At 37.8% G+C, this 18,046-nt stretch overlaps 1 protein-coding gene across 3 annotated transcripts in view; it reads right to left on the bottom strand.

Annotated features, from left to right (window-relative positions):
• The window catches only part of LOC139961908 (cilia- and flagella-associated protein 54-like), a 70,827-nt gene that overhangs the window by 22,026 nt on the left and 30,755 nt on the right, over window positions 1-18,046 (bottom strand). For all 3 annotated transcript variants that reach the window (XM_071961543.1, XM_071961544.1, XM_071961545.1), the window contains 16 exons: window positions 17,639-17,830; window positions 16,629-16,716; window positions 16,304-16,483; window positions 15,745-16,012; window positions 15,254-15,340; window positions 14,891-15,013; window positions 13,835-13,888; window positions 12,430-12,584; window positions 11,719-11,849; window positions 10,796-10,896; window positions 9,652-9,715; window positions 8,679-8,859; window positions 7,720-7,916; window positions 5,978-6,144; window positions 3,550-3,714; window positions 627-811 (listed from right to left, as the gene is read on the bottom strand). In XM_071961543.1, the coding sequence (XP_071817644.1) occupies window positions 627-811; window positions 3,550-3,714; window positions 5,978-6,144; window positions 7,720-7,916; window positions 8,679-8,859; window positions 9,652-9,715; window positions 10,796-10,896; window positions 11,719-11,849; window positions 12,430-12,584; window positions 13,835-13,888; window positions 14,891-15,013; window positions 15,254-15,340; window positions 15,745-16,012; window positions 16,304-16,483; window positions 16,629-16,716; window positions 17,639-17,830 (2,338 nt within the window). The remainder of the gene's footprint in view (window positions 1-626; window positions 812-3,549; window positions 3,715-5,977; window positions 6,145-7,719; window positions 7,917-8,678; window positions 8,860-9,651; window positions 9,716-10,795; window positions 10,897-11,718; window positions 11,850-12,429; window positions 12,585-13,834; window positions 13,889-14,890; window positions 15,014-15,253; window positions 15,341-15,744; window positions 16,013-16,303; window positions 16,484-16,628; window positions 16,717-17,638; window positions 17,831-18,046) is intronic.

Genomic DNA, 18,046 nt, shown 5'->3' with positions numbered 1-18,046 from the left:
GTACAGCCAAGTACCTTTAACAGGACCCTCCATTGCCCTATGAGGAATAGCAGGTACCAAAGATACATGGGTGATGTTCGATTGCTACCCAGAAACTTGCTGCTTGCAGCACAATGCAGAATCCCAATGACTTGATCTTGAGCACAAACCATACCTTTAGTTTGTAGGAATATTGTCACATAATATATATCGATATATATTACACATGAAACAATATCTGCTTAACTTATTACAAAGAAGAAATGTCGACACTCACAACACATTCACAACAGATCTGCCTAATTTGCATATATCATTTGGGATGAAAGCAGTTACCAAAAGTTACTTGAGGATCGCTATATGGATTTCCCATTATCTTAAAAACAACTGCATTGTTTACATCAAAGATGCCAGGGGTATAAGAAAACTTTTCCCTTACATTTTTATCCCTGATAGGGCTTTAAGCAATCCATGATCAATTTCCCAAATCAGAGGGCTACGCTTTGATACCAAGACTGCTTTGTTCTGATAGGATTGTTACCATACATCTGTTTTAATGTTAATACCACAGCCTGTAAATGAGTCAACATTTAAAGGAAAATATGAAAAAGATATAAAAAAGAAATTAAAAATAGAACAAAACTCACCCAGGGGATGCTGGGACAAGATTTGATTTGACAGCAGCCTGCCTGGCAAGGGTATGCCCAATACGCATCTTATTCTTGACAAGGTATGGAAGGTGAGGGAGGTAAATGTTTGCCAGGGGTGAGGCGAGAGTGGACAGGTAGCTGTTAGTCTTGTGTTGATCTATCTTCTCTCCTAGATGCATCATCTGATAATGACCAAACAGAAGACAAAACTGAAATGAGACTGACAAAGTGAAAAGTAATGTTCAGGGGTTCAGGGGAGGAGAGGTGGGAAGAGGAGAGGGGGAGGGGTTTGAGAAGGGGGAGGGGGGAGTATGCCTATATTGACCCCTAGATTACTGTCAGTCATCTCCCAAGCACTCAAGACCACTCTTTAAAAGTGATATCATGCGCAAAATAGTACTATTACACTGCTTCAGCATGTACACTGTACAACCAGCAAAGATTAAAGCATTCCTTGTAACATGGAGACATCTCTTTTAACATCTCTTTTAATGTTGAATGGAGACAGGTAAGCTCGTCACTCGTAAATATATAAACCAGTAAGTTTTATGATATTTACTTCGCTCCTCGCTAACCTGTCTCCCCACAACCTTAGCACCTCATTCTACAGTGTCTAGTATGCCCTGGTAGAATGAGAAGTACAAAATTATGGTGTGGTAGTAGCGCCTCTAAATATGTATACGTTTTGCTAGAATTTACCTCATCTCTTGGGTCAGTCATGAAGGTCGTAGTAAAATGTTGTGTATGAGGGAAGGGGATTTCTTTTTTAAGCTAATGACTTAATAATTTAACATTATCGGGTACATGAGAACAAGTCAACATCAAGTAAACATAGTGAAATTCATAACAATATTCGGTGTTAAAAGTTTTGCATAATTTTCATTCAGTTTCTTTACTTATTTTCTGCTTCAAACTTACTTTTGGAATAATGTTGTTTAATTTTGCACAACTTCAATATCTTTCTACGTAGGCTAAACTGAGAGCATATATCATTCATGTACATATTTTAAGTGTATGTTGTGGTTGTGCAAGTGTATACGGTCAAGCTTATATTGAAATTATTATTCAGCTAGGCTGTAAAGTCAAGTCTCAACATGTTGGCTACTAGGCTATGGGTATGTGTGTACATATTTTACTATACAGACGTAGGTTGTTTTCCTGTACTTTGTCTTGTCGTCGGTACCATTTTCATTGGTTCATCTTTATGCATTTGAGTAGCAATAACTAGTTTGGAGTTTACACTATTTTTTTTTTCATGTTTTAAGATAAAAATCCTGCCATTCTATGAACACTGTGATGATCATACAGAGTCATTGAATACCTTACAAACAAGATCATATTAAATAGTCATACAACTTTCAAGCCACTGGCAATTAAAATTTATGCTATATTCAAGTACAGAAATGACAGAAGCAAGTCTATGATAGAACCGTGGTTACTAACTAGATCAGTATTCTGAACTGCAAAAGGTTGATAACTCCAGACAATAGCAGTCATCCTGGGCACACAAGAGCAGACAATGTGACGCTTCAAAGGCTTCATGATGTACTGTACCTCATGAACAAATGTCAACCATAACCAGCACATGCTAGTTAAAGTACTTGAGACACACTTTAAGTACACAACACCAGAAATCTGTGTTTTGTAACAAGCTGGTTGAATCAGTCTGTGATTAGTAAAATGACTCATCATTGTACTGGTAAGTATCCACCATCATATTAACATGAAGTGATTTGGCATTTCAGTTTGCGGCTGTGTGAAGGTCATCTCTATCTTGATACAAAACATCATTTGAATACTTGACATAGAATGCTGTGCAGACCTGGTCTAGGAGTACATTACAAGGTTTGCTTTATAATATATGCAGACCTGTTCTAGGAGTACATTCTGAGTATCATGATATGCTTAATATTGTATATGCATACCTGTTCAAGATGTAAATTCTGAGTATCAAAATATAGTTAATATTGCAAATGCAGACTTGTCGTAGGTCTGCATTCTGAATATCAGAATATTTTCAGTATTACATGCAGACCTGTGCTAGGGGTGCATTCTGAGTAACATGATATGCTTAATATTGTATATGCAGAACCTATTCTAGGGGTACATTCTGAGTATCAAGGTATGCTGAAAAAACATATGCAGACTTGTTCTAGTACATTCTGAGTATCAGGATATGCTTAATATTGTATATGCAGACCTGTTCTAGGAGTACATTCTGAGTAACATGATATGCTTAATATTGTATATGCAGAACCTATTCTAGGGGTACATTCTGAGTATCAAGGTATGCTGAAAAAACATATGCAGACTTGTTCTAGTACATTCTGAGTATCAGGATATGCTTAATATTGTATATGCAGACCTGTTCTAGGAGTACATTCTGAGTATCATGATATGCGGAATATTGTCTATGCAGACCTATTCTAGGAGTACATTACAAGGTTTGCTTTATAATGTACATGTAGACCTGTTCTAGGAGTACATTCTGGGTATCATGAAATGCTTTATACGTTATATGCAGACCTGTTCTAGGAGTACATTCTGCGTATCATGGTATGCTTAATATTGTAAATGCAGTGCTATTCTATGAGTACATTCTGAGTATCATCGTATGCTTAATGTTGTATATGCAGCACTGTTCTAGGAGTACATTCTGAGTGTCATGATATTGATTAGCATATATATGCAGACCAGTTCAAGGAGAACATTCTGCGTATCATGGTATTCTTAATATTGTATATGCAGAGCTGTTCTACGAGTACATTCTGAGTATCATGGTATGCTTAATATTGTATATGCAGCGCTGTTCTACGAGTACATTCTGAGTATCATGGTATGCTTAATATTGTATATGCAGCGCTGTTCTACGAGTACATTCTGAGTATCATGGTATGCTTAATATTGTATATATGCAGACCTGTTCTAGGAGTAAATTCTGAGCACTATGGTATGCTTTCAAGACTGTTGTAACCCTTTGACCGGTGATAATATCCAGATCTGTGTACTGTATTTTAGCCAAAGCATGAAGGAGTCCTCCTGGAGGAGATAAAGTCTGCTGCATCTCAAGTAACTTCAAGACCTCCTGAAATATGATTGAGAGATCAATTGCATCAATTTAAAAATTCTGTATTATTCCAAAATTTTCTTAAATTACCATGTCTGGTCTGGTAATATCTTTTATGATCTTTCTTCTCTTCCAAAAATGAAGCAGCAAACTTTTAAATGAACTCAAAAACTTGCTCCTTTTAAAAGTAAACTACTTCAGTGAGAAACTGCTTTTTATCCAAATATTCAGCATTTTTGTTACTCTATGGTAAGAAGCATCCTATATTACATCATCAAGGAAAAGTTATGAGTAAGGAAATATGATTCCCCTTTATTGCTATAATTTTTCTTCTTAGTTTTTTTCACTTATTGGTTGTTCGTTCTTCTTAGATGTGTCAGATATTTGGAGTGCTAATTACCTGAAGTAAATTTTCAGGAATTCCAAACAACACAAAATTGGATTCTTCGTCTTTGGATAATTATCTTGTACTTTATAAAGAATACAAGAGGTTATTACCATGTATCTGAAACACTGAGGTCCCTCACTCTACCTTTTACCTGATAATTATTAGAAAATTTCAACAAATGAAACCACCTCATATTGCTCACAATAAAACTAATAAAATCACTGCCAATTGTCCTTAGACAGTCTCAACGATGATATCCTGAGGCTGAAGCATGAATTGCAGTCATGCTGCACCGATGACGAATGGACTCAGTACACTTATGAAAATAAGTTTTGTTTGTCTCAGCAGAATATTAAACTCACAGAAAGAATAAATAAGAAAGTGAGTGACCTTCTGAAAAGACGCAAACCTACCACCTGCAACTGTTTTAGAAGGCTCCAGCCTAAGCCTGAGTCTGAACCACCCTCCTCAACTGCAGTTGTTAACTTATCTTCTTCTACTCTTACCAGTGCAGACCTTAGGCTTCTCTCCAAAGGACTCAACTGCTGTCCTACTCCTCCATCATTTGACCAAGCGGAACTGAGCCAAGATCTTACTCATTTCTTTCACAGAATTCGCCTTTGTGAGTTTTTCCTAGATGGTCCTCCAACTGAACGTGACCCCCTTCTGCAAGAAAAGTTCTTGGATGCCTCCTAAGAACAGAGTCCCTGTTTTAGAAGCTTTCACCCAAATCGTCAGCTCTGAGACTAACCAGTCAAAATCTCCTCTCCGCAGAACACGACAACCTGGCAACAGATGAACGTGCAGCACTCTCCTCACTGATGTCTCGCAGTGACATTATCATCAGGCCAGCCAACAAAGGTTCTGCAGTTGTCATCCAGGATTGACAGGATTACATCAAGGAAGCCATACAACATCTCTCCAACAGCCATAATTACACTATTCTTGAATCTGATCCCACAGATATTTTCTCCCCGCAGATAACACAGACCATCACTGATATGTACCAGCGGAACCAGATCTCTCTTTCCTTTCTCCCACAGACTGTGAGGTAGCCAGGTTTTATCTTCTGCCCAAAATTCACAAGCCTGGTAACCCTGTTAAGCCTATCATCTCAGGCAATGGTTCCCAACCGAGAAGATATTTATGGACCACGTCATCAAAAATCTTGTTCCTCAGATTAATTCTCAAGCACTTCGTCTTCGTTGCAATTGCTCTAACAATTCCTCTTTGATTCGTCATATAGATGTTTTAGAAGAACACCTTATTGGGATTGAATCCTTAGGTAGCCATCCTGACCTAGAACGATTCAGCAGAGAGAGACTGTGGATGCAACGCCTTTGCATCATTCAACCTTGTGGGCTCAACATTCAGGAAGAACATAACTACCTTTATTCTGCTCCCCCTCCCCCTTCCATCTCCCCTTGTTTGCCCCCTCTGTCACCCCTCTTCTCGTAGCTCTCTTCCCTCTTTTTCCCATACTTTTCTGTCTTTGTTCTTCTCTAGTTCACTCCCTACCCTCTTTCCTTAATCCTCTCTTTGTCCCTCTACAGTTGATCTCCTACCTCTCCTCTTCCACCTGTTGGTTTCTTTCTTCTCTATATCCCTAGGCTACTAATACTCTTACATCTCTCTTTTGTGTTCACCCTGCTCATTAACCTGTCTGTATTCTGTGTGTGTATTTGTCCCTTCTGTTTCTGTAACTTGTCATTCAACCTCTGAAGAAGATCCTGCTAGGATAGAAACGTCAGGCCCTCTTACTTTTACACACAATAAAACATATTCTGAGAATATGGAATATTGCTAATTGATGCTCAAATCTGACACAATCAGTCCAGTTTGAAGTGTGGCTTTTAAAGAGGGAAAAAACATCAAAGAAATGGAGGCACGAACCTGTAGAGTTTCCTTAATATCCTTCACATCTCTTCCATCTTGTAAATCTAATAACGCTCCCTGCATGAACAACTCCGCCTGCATTTCTGCATCTCCACAGGCCTCTGCTTCTGTTAAAGCTTCCATGCACATTTGACGACAGTCAGGAATTGAACTCCTCTGCATACCTGTCGGTCAAGCAGCATCATATTGTAACATCATTTAACTTCCGTCTGACATGAGGTTGCAGTTCAATGGGCTTTGACAAAGTGACTCATGCACCATAAAAAAAACCCATTTCATTGTTGTTCGTGTGTGTAAAAGACTATAACCAATCTGAGATACAATTGCTTGTCACAACACTGCCATTCTATGTTGTCTGTGTGTGAAACAGATCATAACCCAATTTGAGATACTGTTGCTTGTCACAATGCTGTCCTCTTTTAAGTTATGGAAACTTGTTGTAGCTTCCATAAGCCATAGTTCCTTTAAAGTAGAAACGAAGGCTTTGATTTAGCTTGTCTTGGAGGAGACATGGCCTTGACCTCATTTCTCACTTTCTACATACTCCAAATATGTCAAATAATTGTCAATATCCAGCAAGGAAAACGTAATTTCAACTGTTGTGAATGACAGAATGCATTCAGTGCATTGCAATAAACTCCTAATGTATGTCAATTAAGTGCCAGACACATCCAGCATTCTCTTTCACATCAGCAAACTTCGGGCTCAAGCCCATTATTCAGGGAAATATTAAACAGACATCAACTTAATGACATCAAACCTGGGCACAGTACAGCCCTAGGTTTTAACATATTGATGGGCAGTACGATCATACACTATGAAAACCCTTGACCTATATTGACCTCAAATAAACCCAGATTAGATGGTCTGTTAAGGAGAGTGCCCAAGACTGCTGAGAGAAATTACCATGTACTGCAACGAACTGCATGTTTTCCTCTGTGACATACTAAAACTGACCCCTGAACTATTTTTTCTGTACCACATATTGTGCCACTTTCACAGATTGTGTTGCCTAAATCAAGTTTGCTGAAAATCTGAACAACCCTCTTAGAGAAACGCAAGTTTAAGGCATTTTTCCGTTTTGCTACTAGTTGCTTCGTATGATCTTTAACCTTTACTGTGCCCTTTCTGTTAACCCACTATCAGCTGATTATTGTTACCAACTTCAATGAATCCCCTGACAAGGGCGACAACATGAACAAGCCTTTCAACTGATGTTGACTGACAGATAGATATGGATAGACACTTTTCAATGGCAGTAGATCCACTGGTTATCCCAAATAAGCCAAAGAATGACACCATTATCAATATTCCCTTTTCTTCAATAACAGTAGAAATCATATATTCTATGTGATAATCCCCCTGACAAAAAAAAAACAGAAAAAACAAAAAAACATCCATTGTGAAAGGTTGTGAATTAATCTCACAATAAAAGAAAATTATATATTAATATGTTGTGATGCTGGTGACCTTTACTTAGAGGTTCTGGCATTTGGCTTGTTACTGTTGACACTTTTCTCAACATTATAGTTCATAACACTAACTACAGCACATACTGGCTTAAGTAAAGCCCAAAACTTCAAAATTCTGAAGTATTCCTGATTCAACAGAAAGTGGATTAAAATGAATTGCATGCAATAAAGGTTTAGAAACCTGTGCCATTTAAAATTCTGAGGTCCAACTATCACTTTCAGTATGATAGTACAGCCCCACTTTCTAGTCTTTAGGAGTTTTCTTACCCAGTGTGCCCATCCCTCGCACTTGTCCCATTAGGCTCTTGACCAGTGTCAGCCTACAGCTCAGCCAGAGTCTTCCATCTAATCTAGACCGGCTCTGTGAGTTTTGGTACTGGAATTGACTGGGGCTGTCATCGGTCGTCATCTGCAGTTCTGCCTCTGAGAAGGACTTCTGTCTACTTCCTCTCATTGAAGATGGTCTGGAGAGGATGAAGAAAGACAAGAGTAAACATTATTCAAATTATTTAATGGAAACTCATCAACTCTCATTTAGCTAATTAAAGCCAATTTAAGCTAATTTTAGCCAATTAAAGCCAAGTCTTTGTCTTATCTGGTCTTCTAATATATTTGGCTTCATTTTTCTTTCTTCTATTGTATGGGAGCATGTGGAAATCAACTGACAATGAAAGAAAGGTTCAATTAATAACAAACAACAATGACATATGGCTGGACAGTTCAAATGGCAGAGCACAGGAACTGCTTTCCTGATGTCACTGGTTCAAAGTGTATTCTGGTCAAAACCTTCATCTGTTCTATCAATTGTCACAAATACCCGTCATTGAATCAACCTCAAATAAACTGCGGCAAGCCCCGATGGGCATCAAATTAACTGGGCAAGCCCCAGTGGGTTATCAAATTCAAATAAATTGGCAAGCCCCGATGAGCATCAAATTCCAACTAAACTGGCAAGCCCCAGTGGGTCATCAAATTCAAATAAACTGGCAAGCCCCAGTAGGTCATCAAATTCAAATAAACTGGCAAGCCTGGTGGGCATCAAATTCCAAAGAAACTGGCAAGCCCCAGTGGATATCAAATTCAAATAAACTGTGACAAGCCACGGTGGGCATAATCTGATATAGGAGGTATACTTAAATTCAACTTTCTCGTCAAAGTAAGATCAATGAGGTTGCAACAGAAACTAGAAAGGCTTGAAAAGAAGTAAGTTTTTGTAAACAAAGTACCTTTTCCCTAAATCATGTTTGGTGGCCTCTTTAAACAGGTCACTCTCTTGAAGTGACTTCATAGCACTGACAACAATTTCTGCAGCCGATACCGATAGGTGGCGCTGTTGAAATATAGCGGACATCTCCAGCTTGGCCAGAGTGATCAGTTCTAGCTCTGCAGCAGAAATGTTTCCAAAGGCTAGAAAATAAAATAAAAGAGGACAGTCATTTTTTTCAAGTTTCATCCAACAAATCGATTCAGCTTGCATTTGTATGTTTGATTCTTTTTTTAAAAATTGTTCTTACTCTATGAATGGAAAGCAAATGTTAAGCTTCATACCAGCAACAAGGCTCCAAATGATGGTATCCAACACTTCTTGTCCCTGTTAAATTACCAGAGCACTGTAATAATACTGTTATTTGAGATATCAACATGTTCTCACAATTTTCTACTAACTTTATATGTCACTTCTGAACATCTGACCCTAATGTACAGTGGCTTAGACTTCATAGCCCAGTCACTTTGACAGATGAAAAGATCATGATTACAGAGTTATATTCTGCAAGAGTAAATATAGTATCGATATGCAAATTGCAGTAATAAATACCAGTGTCAAACAGCTTCCCTCCAATAACCTGCCTTCCTAAAGTTTTCTTTTAAGCATATTCACAACTTTCAGGTAGGGAACAGAATTTTTCATTCCTATGTCAATACCTGGAGGTTGAGGCAATGTAGAGGAGTGGTTGCAACTAAAAAGGCATCAACTATTATAAACTGATAAGAAATATTTGGTATTTGCAGAGAATAATGCAGCTGGTTCAAAATTCAAAATTTCAGCAGAATCTTGTAAAACTGTGTGCACTTTCTTTATGCCTGTGACTGAAAAACTTGTCTACAATAAAATTGCACAACCTAAGCCAAATAAGTTTCTCAAAATTTTGACCTTCCATTTACAAGCATCTAGAGAGAGGAGGTTAAACTTGGACTTACATTGGCCTTGTAATACCTCCACCATTAGCTTTAGCATGTCTTCAGCAGACTTTAGAAGCACTCCCTTAAAATAGGAAAACAAATAATGAGAACATTCAATACTGATAAAACATATAGTAGAAGCTTTACCATATGTCTGGCATTGCAGGTAATGTTCTACCAATGAATCATGGCATACCCCATGCTGGACTGTAACACTCATTATCATACAATAGCACAACTGAATCTTTACATTATGTCACTGTACAGCAAATACACTGTAAGAGATTACTGATCATACTTTGGAATTGATGAGACTTGTGTCTGTGTGTAATTGTATACCATATCCTCCAACTGTGCCACACAGCACCCTATAATGCAGAACTGCAGGGCACAACAGCCAATTATGTGTGAAATGAGAAACAACTGGCAAATGCATATTGGATCTTCCAATTGATCCACATAGCCATCTGCTCTATCATAAACAAATGTAAAAATTCAGATAGGATTTACCATGTCTGCATTGCAGGTAATATTCTGGCAATGAATCAAGGCATACCCCGTGCTGGACTGTAACATTCATTATCATGCAATAGCACAACTGAATCTTCTCATTGTGTCATACAGCAAATACACTGTAATAGATTACTGATAATACTTTGGACTTGAAAAGACTTGTTGTGTCTGCCATCATCTAGGTGTAATGAGTGTGCAATTGTATACCATATCCTCCAACTGTGCCACACAGCACCCTATCATGCAGAATTGCAGGGCACAACAGCCAATTATATGTGAAATGAGAAACAACTGGGAAATGCAGATTGGATATCCCACTTGATCCACATAGCCCCTGCTCTATCATAAACAAATGTACAAATTCAGATAGGATTTAACACGTAACCCTGGATTGTCATAGATAGATCTATAATTGTGGTGTGAAATCTTGCAGTTGATTTGTTTTGCCCTTACACTGTAATAGTTAAATATACAATTACAGACTGGATCTCCTGGTTACTTTCAATAAATTGTACTGCTCTGTTAGTTAAACAGAGTATAACATGAATCACTCGGAAATATCAATTTATACATCTGACACCATCAGCTATTTGGTATTCCCGATGTATTCTTTTCTTTGCAAAAACATGACATTGATGTGAAGCCTGACCTTGATTCTTTCAAGGGTCAAAGGTTTCTTTCCTCCGGTGAACTTCTTGGTGGTATCCTCCGTCAGGGCCACGCTCTCTTGTGATGCTTCATCATCGGATGCTTTGTGGGAAACAAAGACAGGAAGAAGAAAGCCCTTAAAGCAGAATTTCATGTTAGGTTGTAATATTTCTTTCATTATCTAACCAAGACATTTCATATTTCACAAATTATTCAAATACACCTCACTTGAGCTAACAGCTCTACTACTTGGCTGCTACTACTGTTTATCAAATTAAATACAGAAATTGTATGCACCATAAATTAAATCTAATGACTAAGGACTCATCTGCAAACATCTGAAGTATATTTATAGCTAATGGCCACATTCTTGTTCTGACTATTGTGCACTAAAATAAAAAGAATTTTGTTTCAAGGCATCTGATATTTCCTCAAATGATAGGTACAGAATTTGGACAAATTCAACTCAAAATGAAGCTTCAATCTATGATATGAGTTGAGTTCTTAAAAAAAGAATCCAAATAAATTTGATACAGTAAAACAGAAAACCAGTTAGAAATAAACTTCCGATTGCTAGAGTAGGCAGTAAATGTCGTGCTCAAAACACTTTTCTTTTGCTATTGATATTTTGCATTCAACATTGCCATTGTTAGTAGACAAAAGAAAGAATGCACCAGTTTCATGGGGACTCCAAAGCTGTCACAAATTTCAAGCCCTACTTTATTTATGAAAGTATCAATTTCCAATTGTTTCAAGGGTCAAACCAAGGAATCTCTCCACATCTTTAGATTTGTGTAAATATTTGGTTAATTTGCACAGCATTTTGATTTGCAATACCAGATACTGGTTTCTGATGTTCTAATGTTTCTAATGTTACAGACTTTTCTAATGTTCAGACCCTTCCCTTGCGGCATGAATACTCACCCACGCAATCTCTAAGAGTTACTCTGGGTGCCGTCTGCTTGTCCTTCTTGGATACGATAGAGGTCGGAGCTCTACTGTGTGTGCTCACGGATGTGGGGCTAGGCGGCTTCCTCTGAGGTGCCTGTGGGGTGCTAAATTCAACAAGGAAAACAAAAAGAAATTTCCGGCAACTGAATATTTAGATGATAAAACATATGAGCCTCACAAAAATGTCAACACTGGTAGTTATTTTTGACCAAACTTGACTTACGATAGCACCAGCAATTTCTTTACTGTTGCTTATTCATAACTGATCAGGTTTGAATCATTGCTGTGAAAGAAATGCTTTCATGAAAAAAAAAGCTCTTGTGTTTTTTTGATTGTGCATATACTGCACTGATATTGTACTTGTATTATAGGTAACGTACTCATACTGCTTTTTGCAGTCTCTTTGATTTTACTTATTTCGAAATTACAGTATAATTATGTAATCATTGCATACATTTATCACAAAATAGTAGAAATAAACAAAAACTTATCACGTAATACTAAGCAACTCCTGAACCTGAATCTTACAAAAAAGTTGAATTAAAGACCTGAATGTTAGGTAATGATGCACTGGTTCAGCTGGATTAACATTTGTAAGGTAGACTATAAGAAATCAATGGTGATGAGGTAGAGGTGGTGGAAAGGATGACCTGGTCAATAGCATATGCTGGTATAAATACTCACAAATTAACATCCTCCTGGTCAGGTAAGGCATGGATGGTCTCTGACAATGAGACCATCAAGTGAGCCTGGACCAGAGACAGATGGCAGGTTAGATGAGGTCCATAAAGGGTTCCCAAAGATGGGGACAGTCTTTTATCCAAAAGGTATTCCAACATCTAAGAGTATAAATAATATATTTCAGTTAGTGAAAAGCTATGGCGGTATAAATATGGTACAATTCTGAGTGATTGATATTTTAGGCATTATTTACCAATTATCAGTCAGTTTTCCATCTTTCCTTTAACCACAGGATGAAAAATTCAGCAGACAAACAGTTTACTTCTGGTAAGCACTAGCATAGATTATTATGCAGGGCATTGATGCTATGGGTAACCATTCTCTTGTGCAGCAATTTACTATACTCTTGTTACCACTCACCCTCACAGTTGCAAAATCTAGTTCAGGCAATGAAAATGAAACATTACTTCCATACCCTTCTTGTATATAGAACCAACCACCCCCCCCCCCCCTTCCACTATCACATATCATCAGTTACCATATCAGGTTTCTTTCCTGTGTTTAGCAGGATTTGACTTCAATCTCTATCTCTTTTCTAGTGGATGACTAGTTGCTTTGCTTGATACTCTAGCAATCTGTCCTGATATGCCATCATGTAATGATGAGACTATCTAGTCATCATATATATAGAATTGAACTACATAGACAAGTACCCTCCTTGAAACCACTCATAGCTGAATACTGATGGACAAGAGTGATCAATTTTAACCAATGTACTGGACAGAGAACACCTGTTCAATTCAATATCCCCACTGAGACTTGAGACTCTTGAAATCTGGTTCAATGGTCAACCAAATTAGGAATTCAAGTTTTTAATCAATTTAGAGAAGCACATTGATAAACACACTTTAATATGGAAAGAGTCACACAAATAGTCTTGAAAATGCTTCATGTACAAACAAGTTCAACACTTTGTGGATAAAGGACATCTATAATGAACTTGTTTCGTTATTCCACAACTACCTTAAACTGAAGAAAGCTTTTTGTTGGATAGAAGGAAAGGATTGTCAGCTAAAGTGCATTTCAAAGCAGCGACCAGCAATTTTACCAACAGAGCTAGCCATCCCAAAGTTGACGACAATCCCACTCTGCAAAGGAGGTTTGGGGGGGGGGGGGATCAGTAGCCACAGTACCACCCGGATCACACCCAGGTCTCATTCAATATAAATTAGAAATCAGCAAAGAAGATAATTAAAGGAAAATTTGAGTAAATCAAAAAGAGCATAGTTATTATTTGATTAAGCTTATTGGTTGATTTTTTACAATATTGAAAATAAGGCTAGCCCACTGCCTGCCAGATTCACTGGTGATATCCACTGTCAGAAGGTTATATTTACTTTGTACTTACCTTTAAGTTGATGGGTTCCAATAGTGGCTTGCTTGTGTTGAATTTCTGAGTAGGCTGTTAGGGGGGGGGGGGGAAACGAGACAACAAGAGGTAAACTAGTATCAGTGTTGTTTCTCACCTTCAGGAAAATATGGTTTTTGGTATGAAAAATATCTGACAGGATGACCATGGTAGGTAGACATTCCAAACCACTATTTGAAACCAACAATTTAAATCAGGGCTCAAAGTAATAATAGAGAGAGGCAAGGCAAATTTTTAAGGCAGCTTACAAACTGTCTTGAAGTTCAATAATATGGCACAGCACCACACCATATTTTTCAGCTTATGCAAGGGCACTATTCCAGCCTTCACAATGACTCCAATTCAGCAATTTCAAAAGTGTACAGAGGCATTGTTCAGAAAGTTAGAGAAGCAGGGTACAGAAATGACCAAACACAGGATCCTATGGTTTGATATCGAAGTTAAATGAACAAATTGATATATGAGGGCCTCTACAACAACTTGAGTATTCTCAGGGGTCACAGCATTCGTTGGGGTTGGTAAAGGGTTATCTTTAGTGGCGTCAACCACAATTTGCTATCACTGCCATTGGTTCTTTTCATCCCTGGTTTAAATGTTGCTGGTATCCATGAATGGTTGCACTTCAAGTTGACCAAACACTTTCTAGAGAGATCACTTTGTGCCAAGAAAATAATATAAAGGCTTTCATCTTCCTTTCTTGATACTCATTAAAAATAATATTCTCACAATATTTGCTGGGATCATATTACTAGGCCTGATGTTGTCAGATGTATTTTTAATGTTACACTTTAAAACAAAAGGTTCAATGTCCTTTGGAGATTATCTTCACTAGTTAAACACAATACTCTATATGCAAAATGTTATCATTTTCTTGTTTAGTATTCATTGTAGAACTCTTTTCTATCCATCACTTCCAGGTTCTTTAAATACACAACAGTTTTTATGGAAGATTCTATTCCCATCATTACACAAAAGCAAGACACTTTACAACCCCAATTTCTTCTCCACCGAAACTTAATAACATCAAACACTCACCATTTTGGACTCCACTTGTCTGAAGTTGTTATCAGCAGTCTGTGGAAGTCTCTCTCCATGCAGTAACCTGGACAAAACCGTGAAAGCTTCACTGTACAGACCTAGGTCCGTCAATATCCGAACCTGCAAAAATCCATTAAACATAGATCAAAAGATATGACAATATAGAAATAGATAAGAATAATATAACTAACCAACTCATGCTCATTGTCAAAAACCTAAGAGAGATGTAAGCACTGTGTCTAATATGGTTGATGAAAGACGCCTTGCTCGTACCTACAGACTGATCACTTGTTATCAGTTACGATATCTTACCGTGAATGTGTCTTTTTAATAAATTCGGCAAAGGAAGGCGATACTAACCTTGAGTATTCGACCATCTACCGCTCTCTGTAAATCCCGACAGACGTATGTAGTAAGGTACTGATACAGGGTTAACAATGGCAGCACCTGATTAATGCAGAAGAGAAAATAAAAAATATATAATGATGAGAATTATAACTCATAATCTATTTATGTAATAATGTTGAAGAAAGATAAAGTTGGTATTAAACAAACTGTTCATCTCGTAATAATAGTAATAATTGTAAAATAAATCAAATAAAATAACATAAAAGTCTATTAAGATGTTTGTTGTGGGTTTATTGTTGAGGAATAACTTTCCCACACTTCCCTCTTGTTTTTTCTTTTTGAATCACACCTGCGTGTGAAACTGAAGAAACAAATTGACTGACTTTAGTTTTATTGGCGACCAAATGGAGAGAATTTAATTTGTTATTTTTTCATCTGAAGAAGACTGAATGGGTAAGGAGGGTATAGGAGGAGAGAGGGAGGCAAACAGAAAGAGAAGTTACCATGAGATTATGTCTTCCTCTAGACAGTTCCTCTGTAACCCATCGAAGAGCTGCTACCAGGGTTCTTCCATCACATCTGAACTTATCGGACAGGAGGTCCATCCCCGGTACCAGGTATTGTACCTCGCAACCTTCCCCAATGTCATAGAGCGCATAGTCTCTGTCTGCAGTAGGGTGGGGAAGGGTGGTCCGAAAGAGGGCCTTGAAGAGGTAAGCAGCAAGGAAACAGCTGTCTAGTCTCAGACCAAGGTCAGAGGTCAAGACATACCTATCAAATGAGAAAGGAAAAAAGTGGCTGAAGTGAAAACCAGCGATAAAGGATGAATGGTGTATGAAATGAACTAAAAGTAGTAGTTGATGCTTGACAATACCAAGAAAATATCAGATGTCGCTCACTTTGGAGTTACCGTTAACATTTGGAAGACATTTCAGAAGCAAACCTTTTTAATGGCTGCCTGATGAAACCTCCACTTCACTTTGCATGATCATGGAATGGATCCACAACTTCCCAGATGCTCATATTTCATTGGTTTGAATGCCATTACATTTGTTGACTTACTGTGCTATCTTTGTAGCAAGGACAGCTCCCAGAATGCATCCCCATATTCCACATTTCTTCATGAAGAACGTACTGATGTCATTTTGTTTCTTCCCCCTGACTAGCTCCCTCCAGGTATGAAGGGTGTCCTCTGTGCTCATGATGAGGTCTAGTGCCTCTGACCACCATCTGAAGGCCACCCTACCAAAGCAAGAAAACACAAAGAGAGTAAAACCTGTAAATGCACACTATACATGTCTTTGCAAGTTAAGAGTAACCAGTGAGTTGAAGAAGATGCAGTCAGTATAGAATGAAGCTCACAGAATCAGTTTTATTTAAAACTCACCTGATGTTGCCAGAGTGATAATGTATGTTGCCCAGTTCATGCATAGCTTGAGCAGCCAGACTGTTCTGCTTACGACCTAACAGAATTTCTGTAACAAAAAAGACAAGTACAGCAATGTAATATAAACCTTTAATGACATATAAAGGGAGTTGTACCATTAGGTACCATAAGTGTGTCAAGGTGCATTAGCAAATACAATTTCACTATTAAGCCACCCACGTATAATACATGGGTAATTAGAAACATATTTAATAGCTTCCAAATTCTATAGATCTAAATGCAGATCTTGAAAATGCTTAAGGGGGCAGGTACCACCAACCAATCTGATCAATAACTTTTTAATAATAAAGTTTTATAGCCATTTCATAGCACCCTTATAGCATCTATGCCTCCTTGAGTACTCTTGAATGGTCTGTCGTCACCCTCATTGATGGTGGGTAAATCTTTTGGTACTAAAGAATTATACTGTTACTTCAGCCCACCAAAACTTCATCACAAAAATGAAAACTAGAGTTATAAATCTTGAGAAGGTTAAACCCTACCGATGGAAGATTTTAGCATCTATAAATCTGTGAACAAAACAGGCCAGTTTTTTTTTATTAGTTTAGATGAAAAGCACTTTTAGCTGCAATAGTATAAAACAATCCTGCTTGAAACTTTGAAGATCTTTATTTATAAAGATCTCATAAACTGCAGAGGAAAACTCAAACTCTTGTTCAGCAGCCTAGTACATTTGTCGATATTTTTCTTCTCACTCATTTGATTAGGTTAAATGAATAGCTTAGATTTCAAGCTTAAGGTATGCTTGCAGTGGTTGAACTTGCAGCACTAAAGCACTGCATTCTGTAAACAAGCTGTATATTTGTCGCTTGTGCCAGTACAGGCCAATATTAGTTTGTATCGTGACTGTCGCAAGTTTTGGTTAACTATCCCTCTTCTTTTTTTTTAATTTGAAGGTATGAGGAATTATCTTGAACATCTGTACAAATATTGATTGAATCAAACTTTACCGATTGTTTTGTCATAAGATGAAAGGACTACTCCGAGCTGTGATTTTGGTAATGCAGGTGTCTGTATTTCTTGAATGGTTCTAAATTCTGCTTTGGTCAGGTCCGGCGGGGTTGGCATCTGAGGGTTGTCGTCCGTCTCAGAGAACCCTACGTGACTGTGAGTGCTTTGAAAGCTAACAGTTGATGTAGATGCTGTAAACAAAATAGGCAATAGGACAATATTGAATTGTATTTAAGAGACCCCTTGGTTCAATAAGTGCATCGAAACTATCGAGACTGCCACAAGCAGCTGTTAACCATAAGCAAAAGACACCAACATCTGACGTGAAACAGAACATGTTTTTATACGGTTGGACTCATGAAGCTGGCTACAGGCATTATGAAAAAGCATGATTTGAATATTGACTA

Source organism: Apostichopus japonicus, chromosome 20, assembly GCF_037975245.1.
Source record: "Apostichopus japonicus isolate 1M-3 chromosome 20, ASM3797524v1, whole genome shotgun sequence".
Classification (NCBI taxonomy): Eukaryota; Metazoa; Echinodermata; class Holothuroidea; order Aspidochirotida; family Stichopodidae; genus Apostichopus; species Apostichopus japonicus.
Note: the sequence above shows the minus strand (reverse complement) of the source record. Positions and strands in the feature narration are given on the sequence as shown.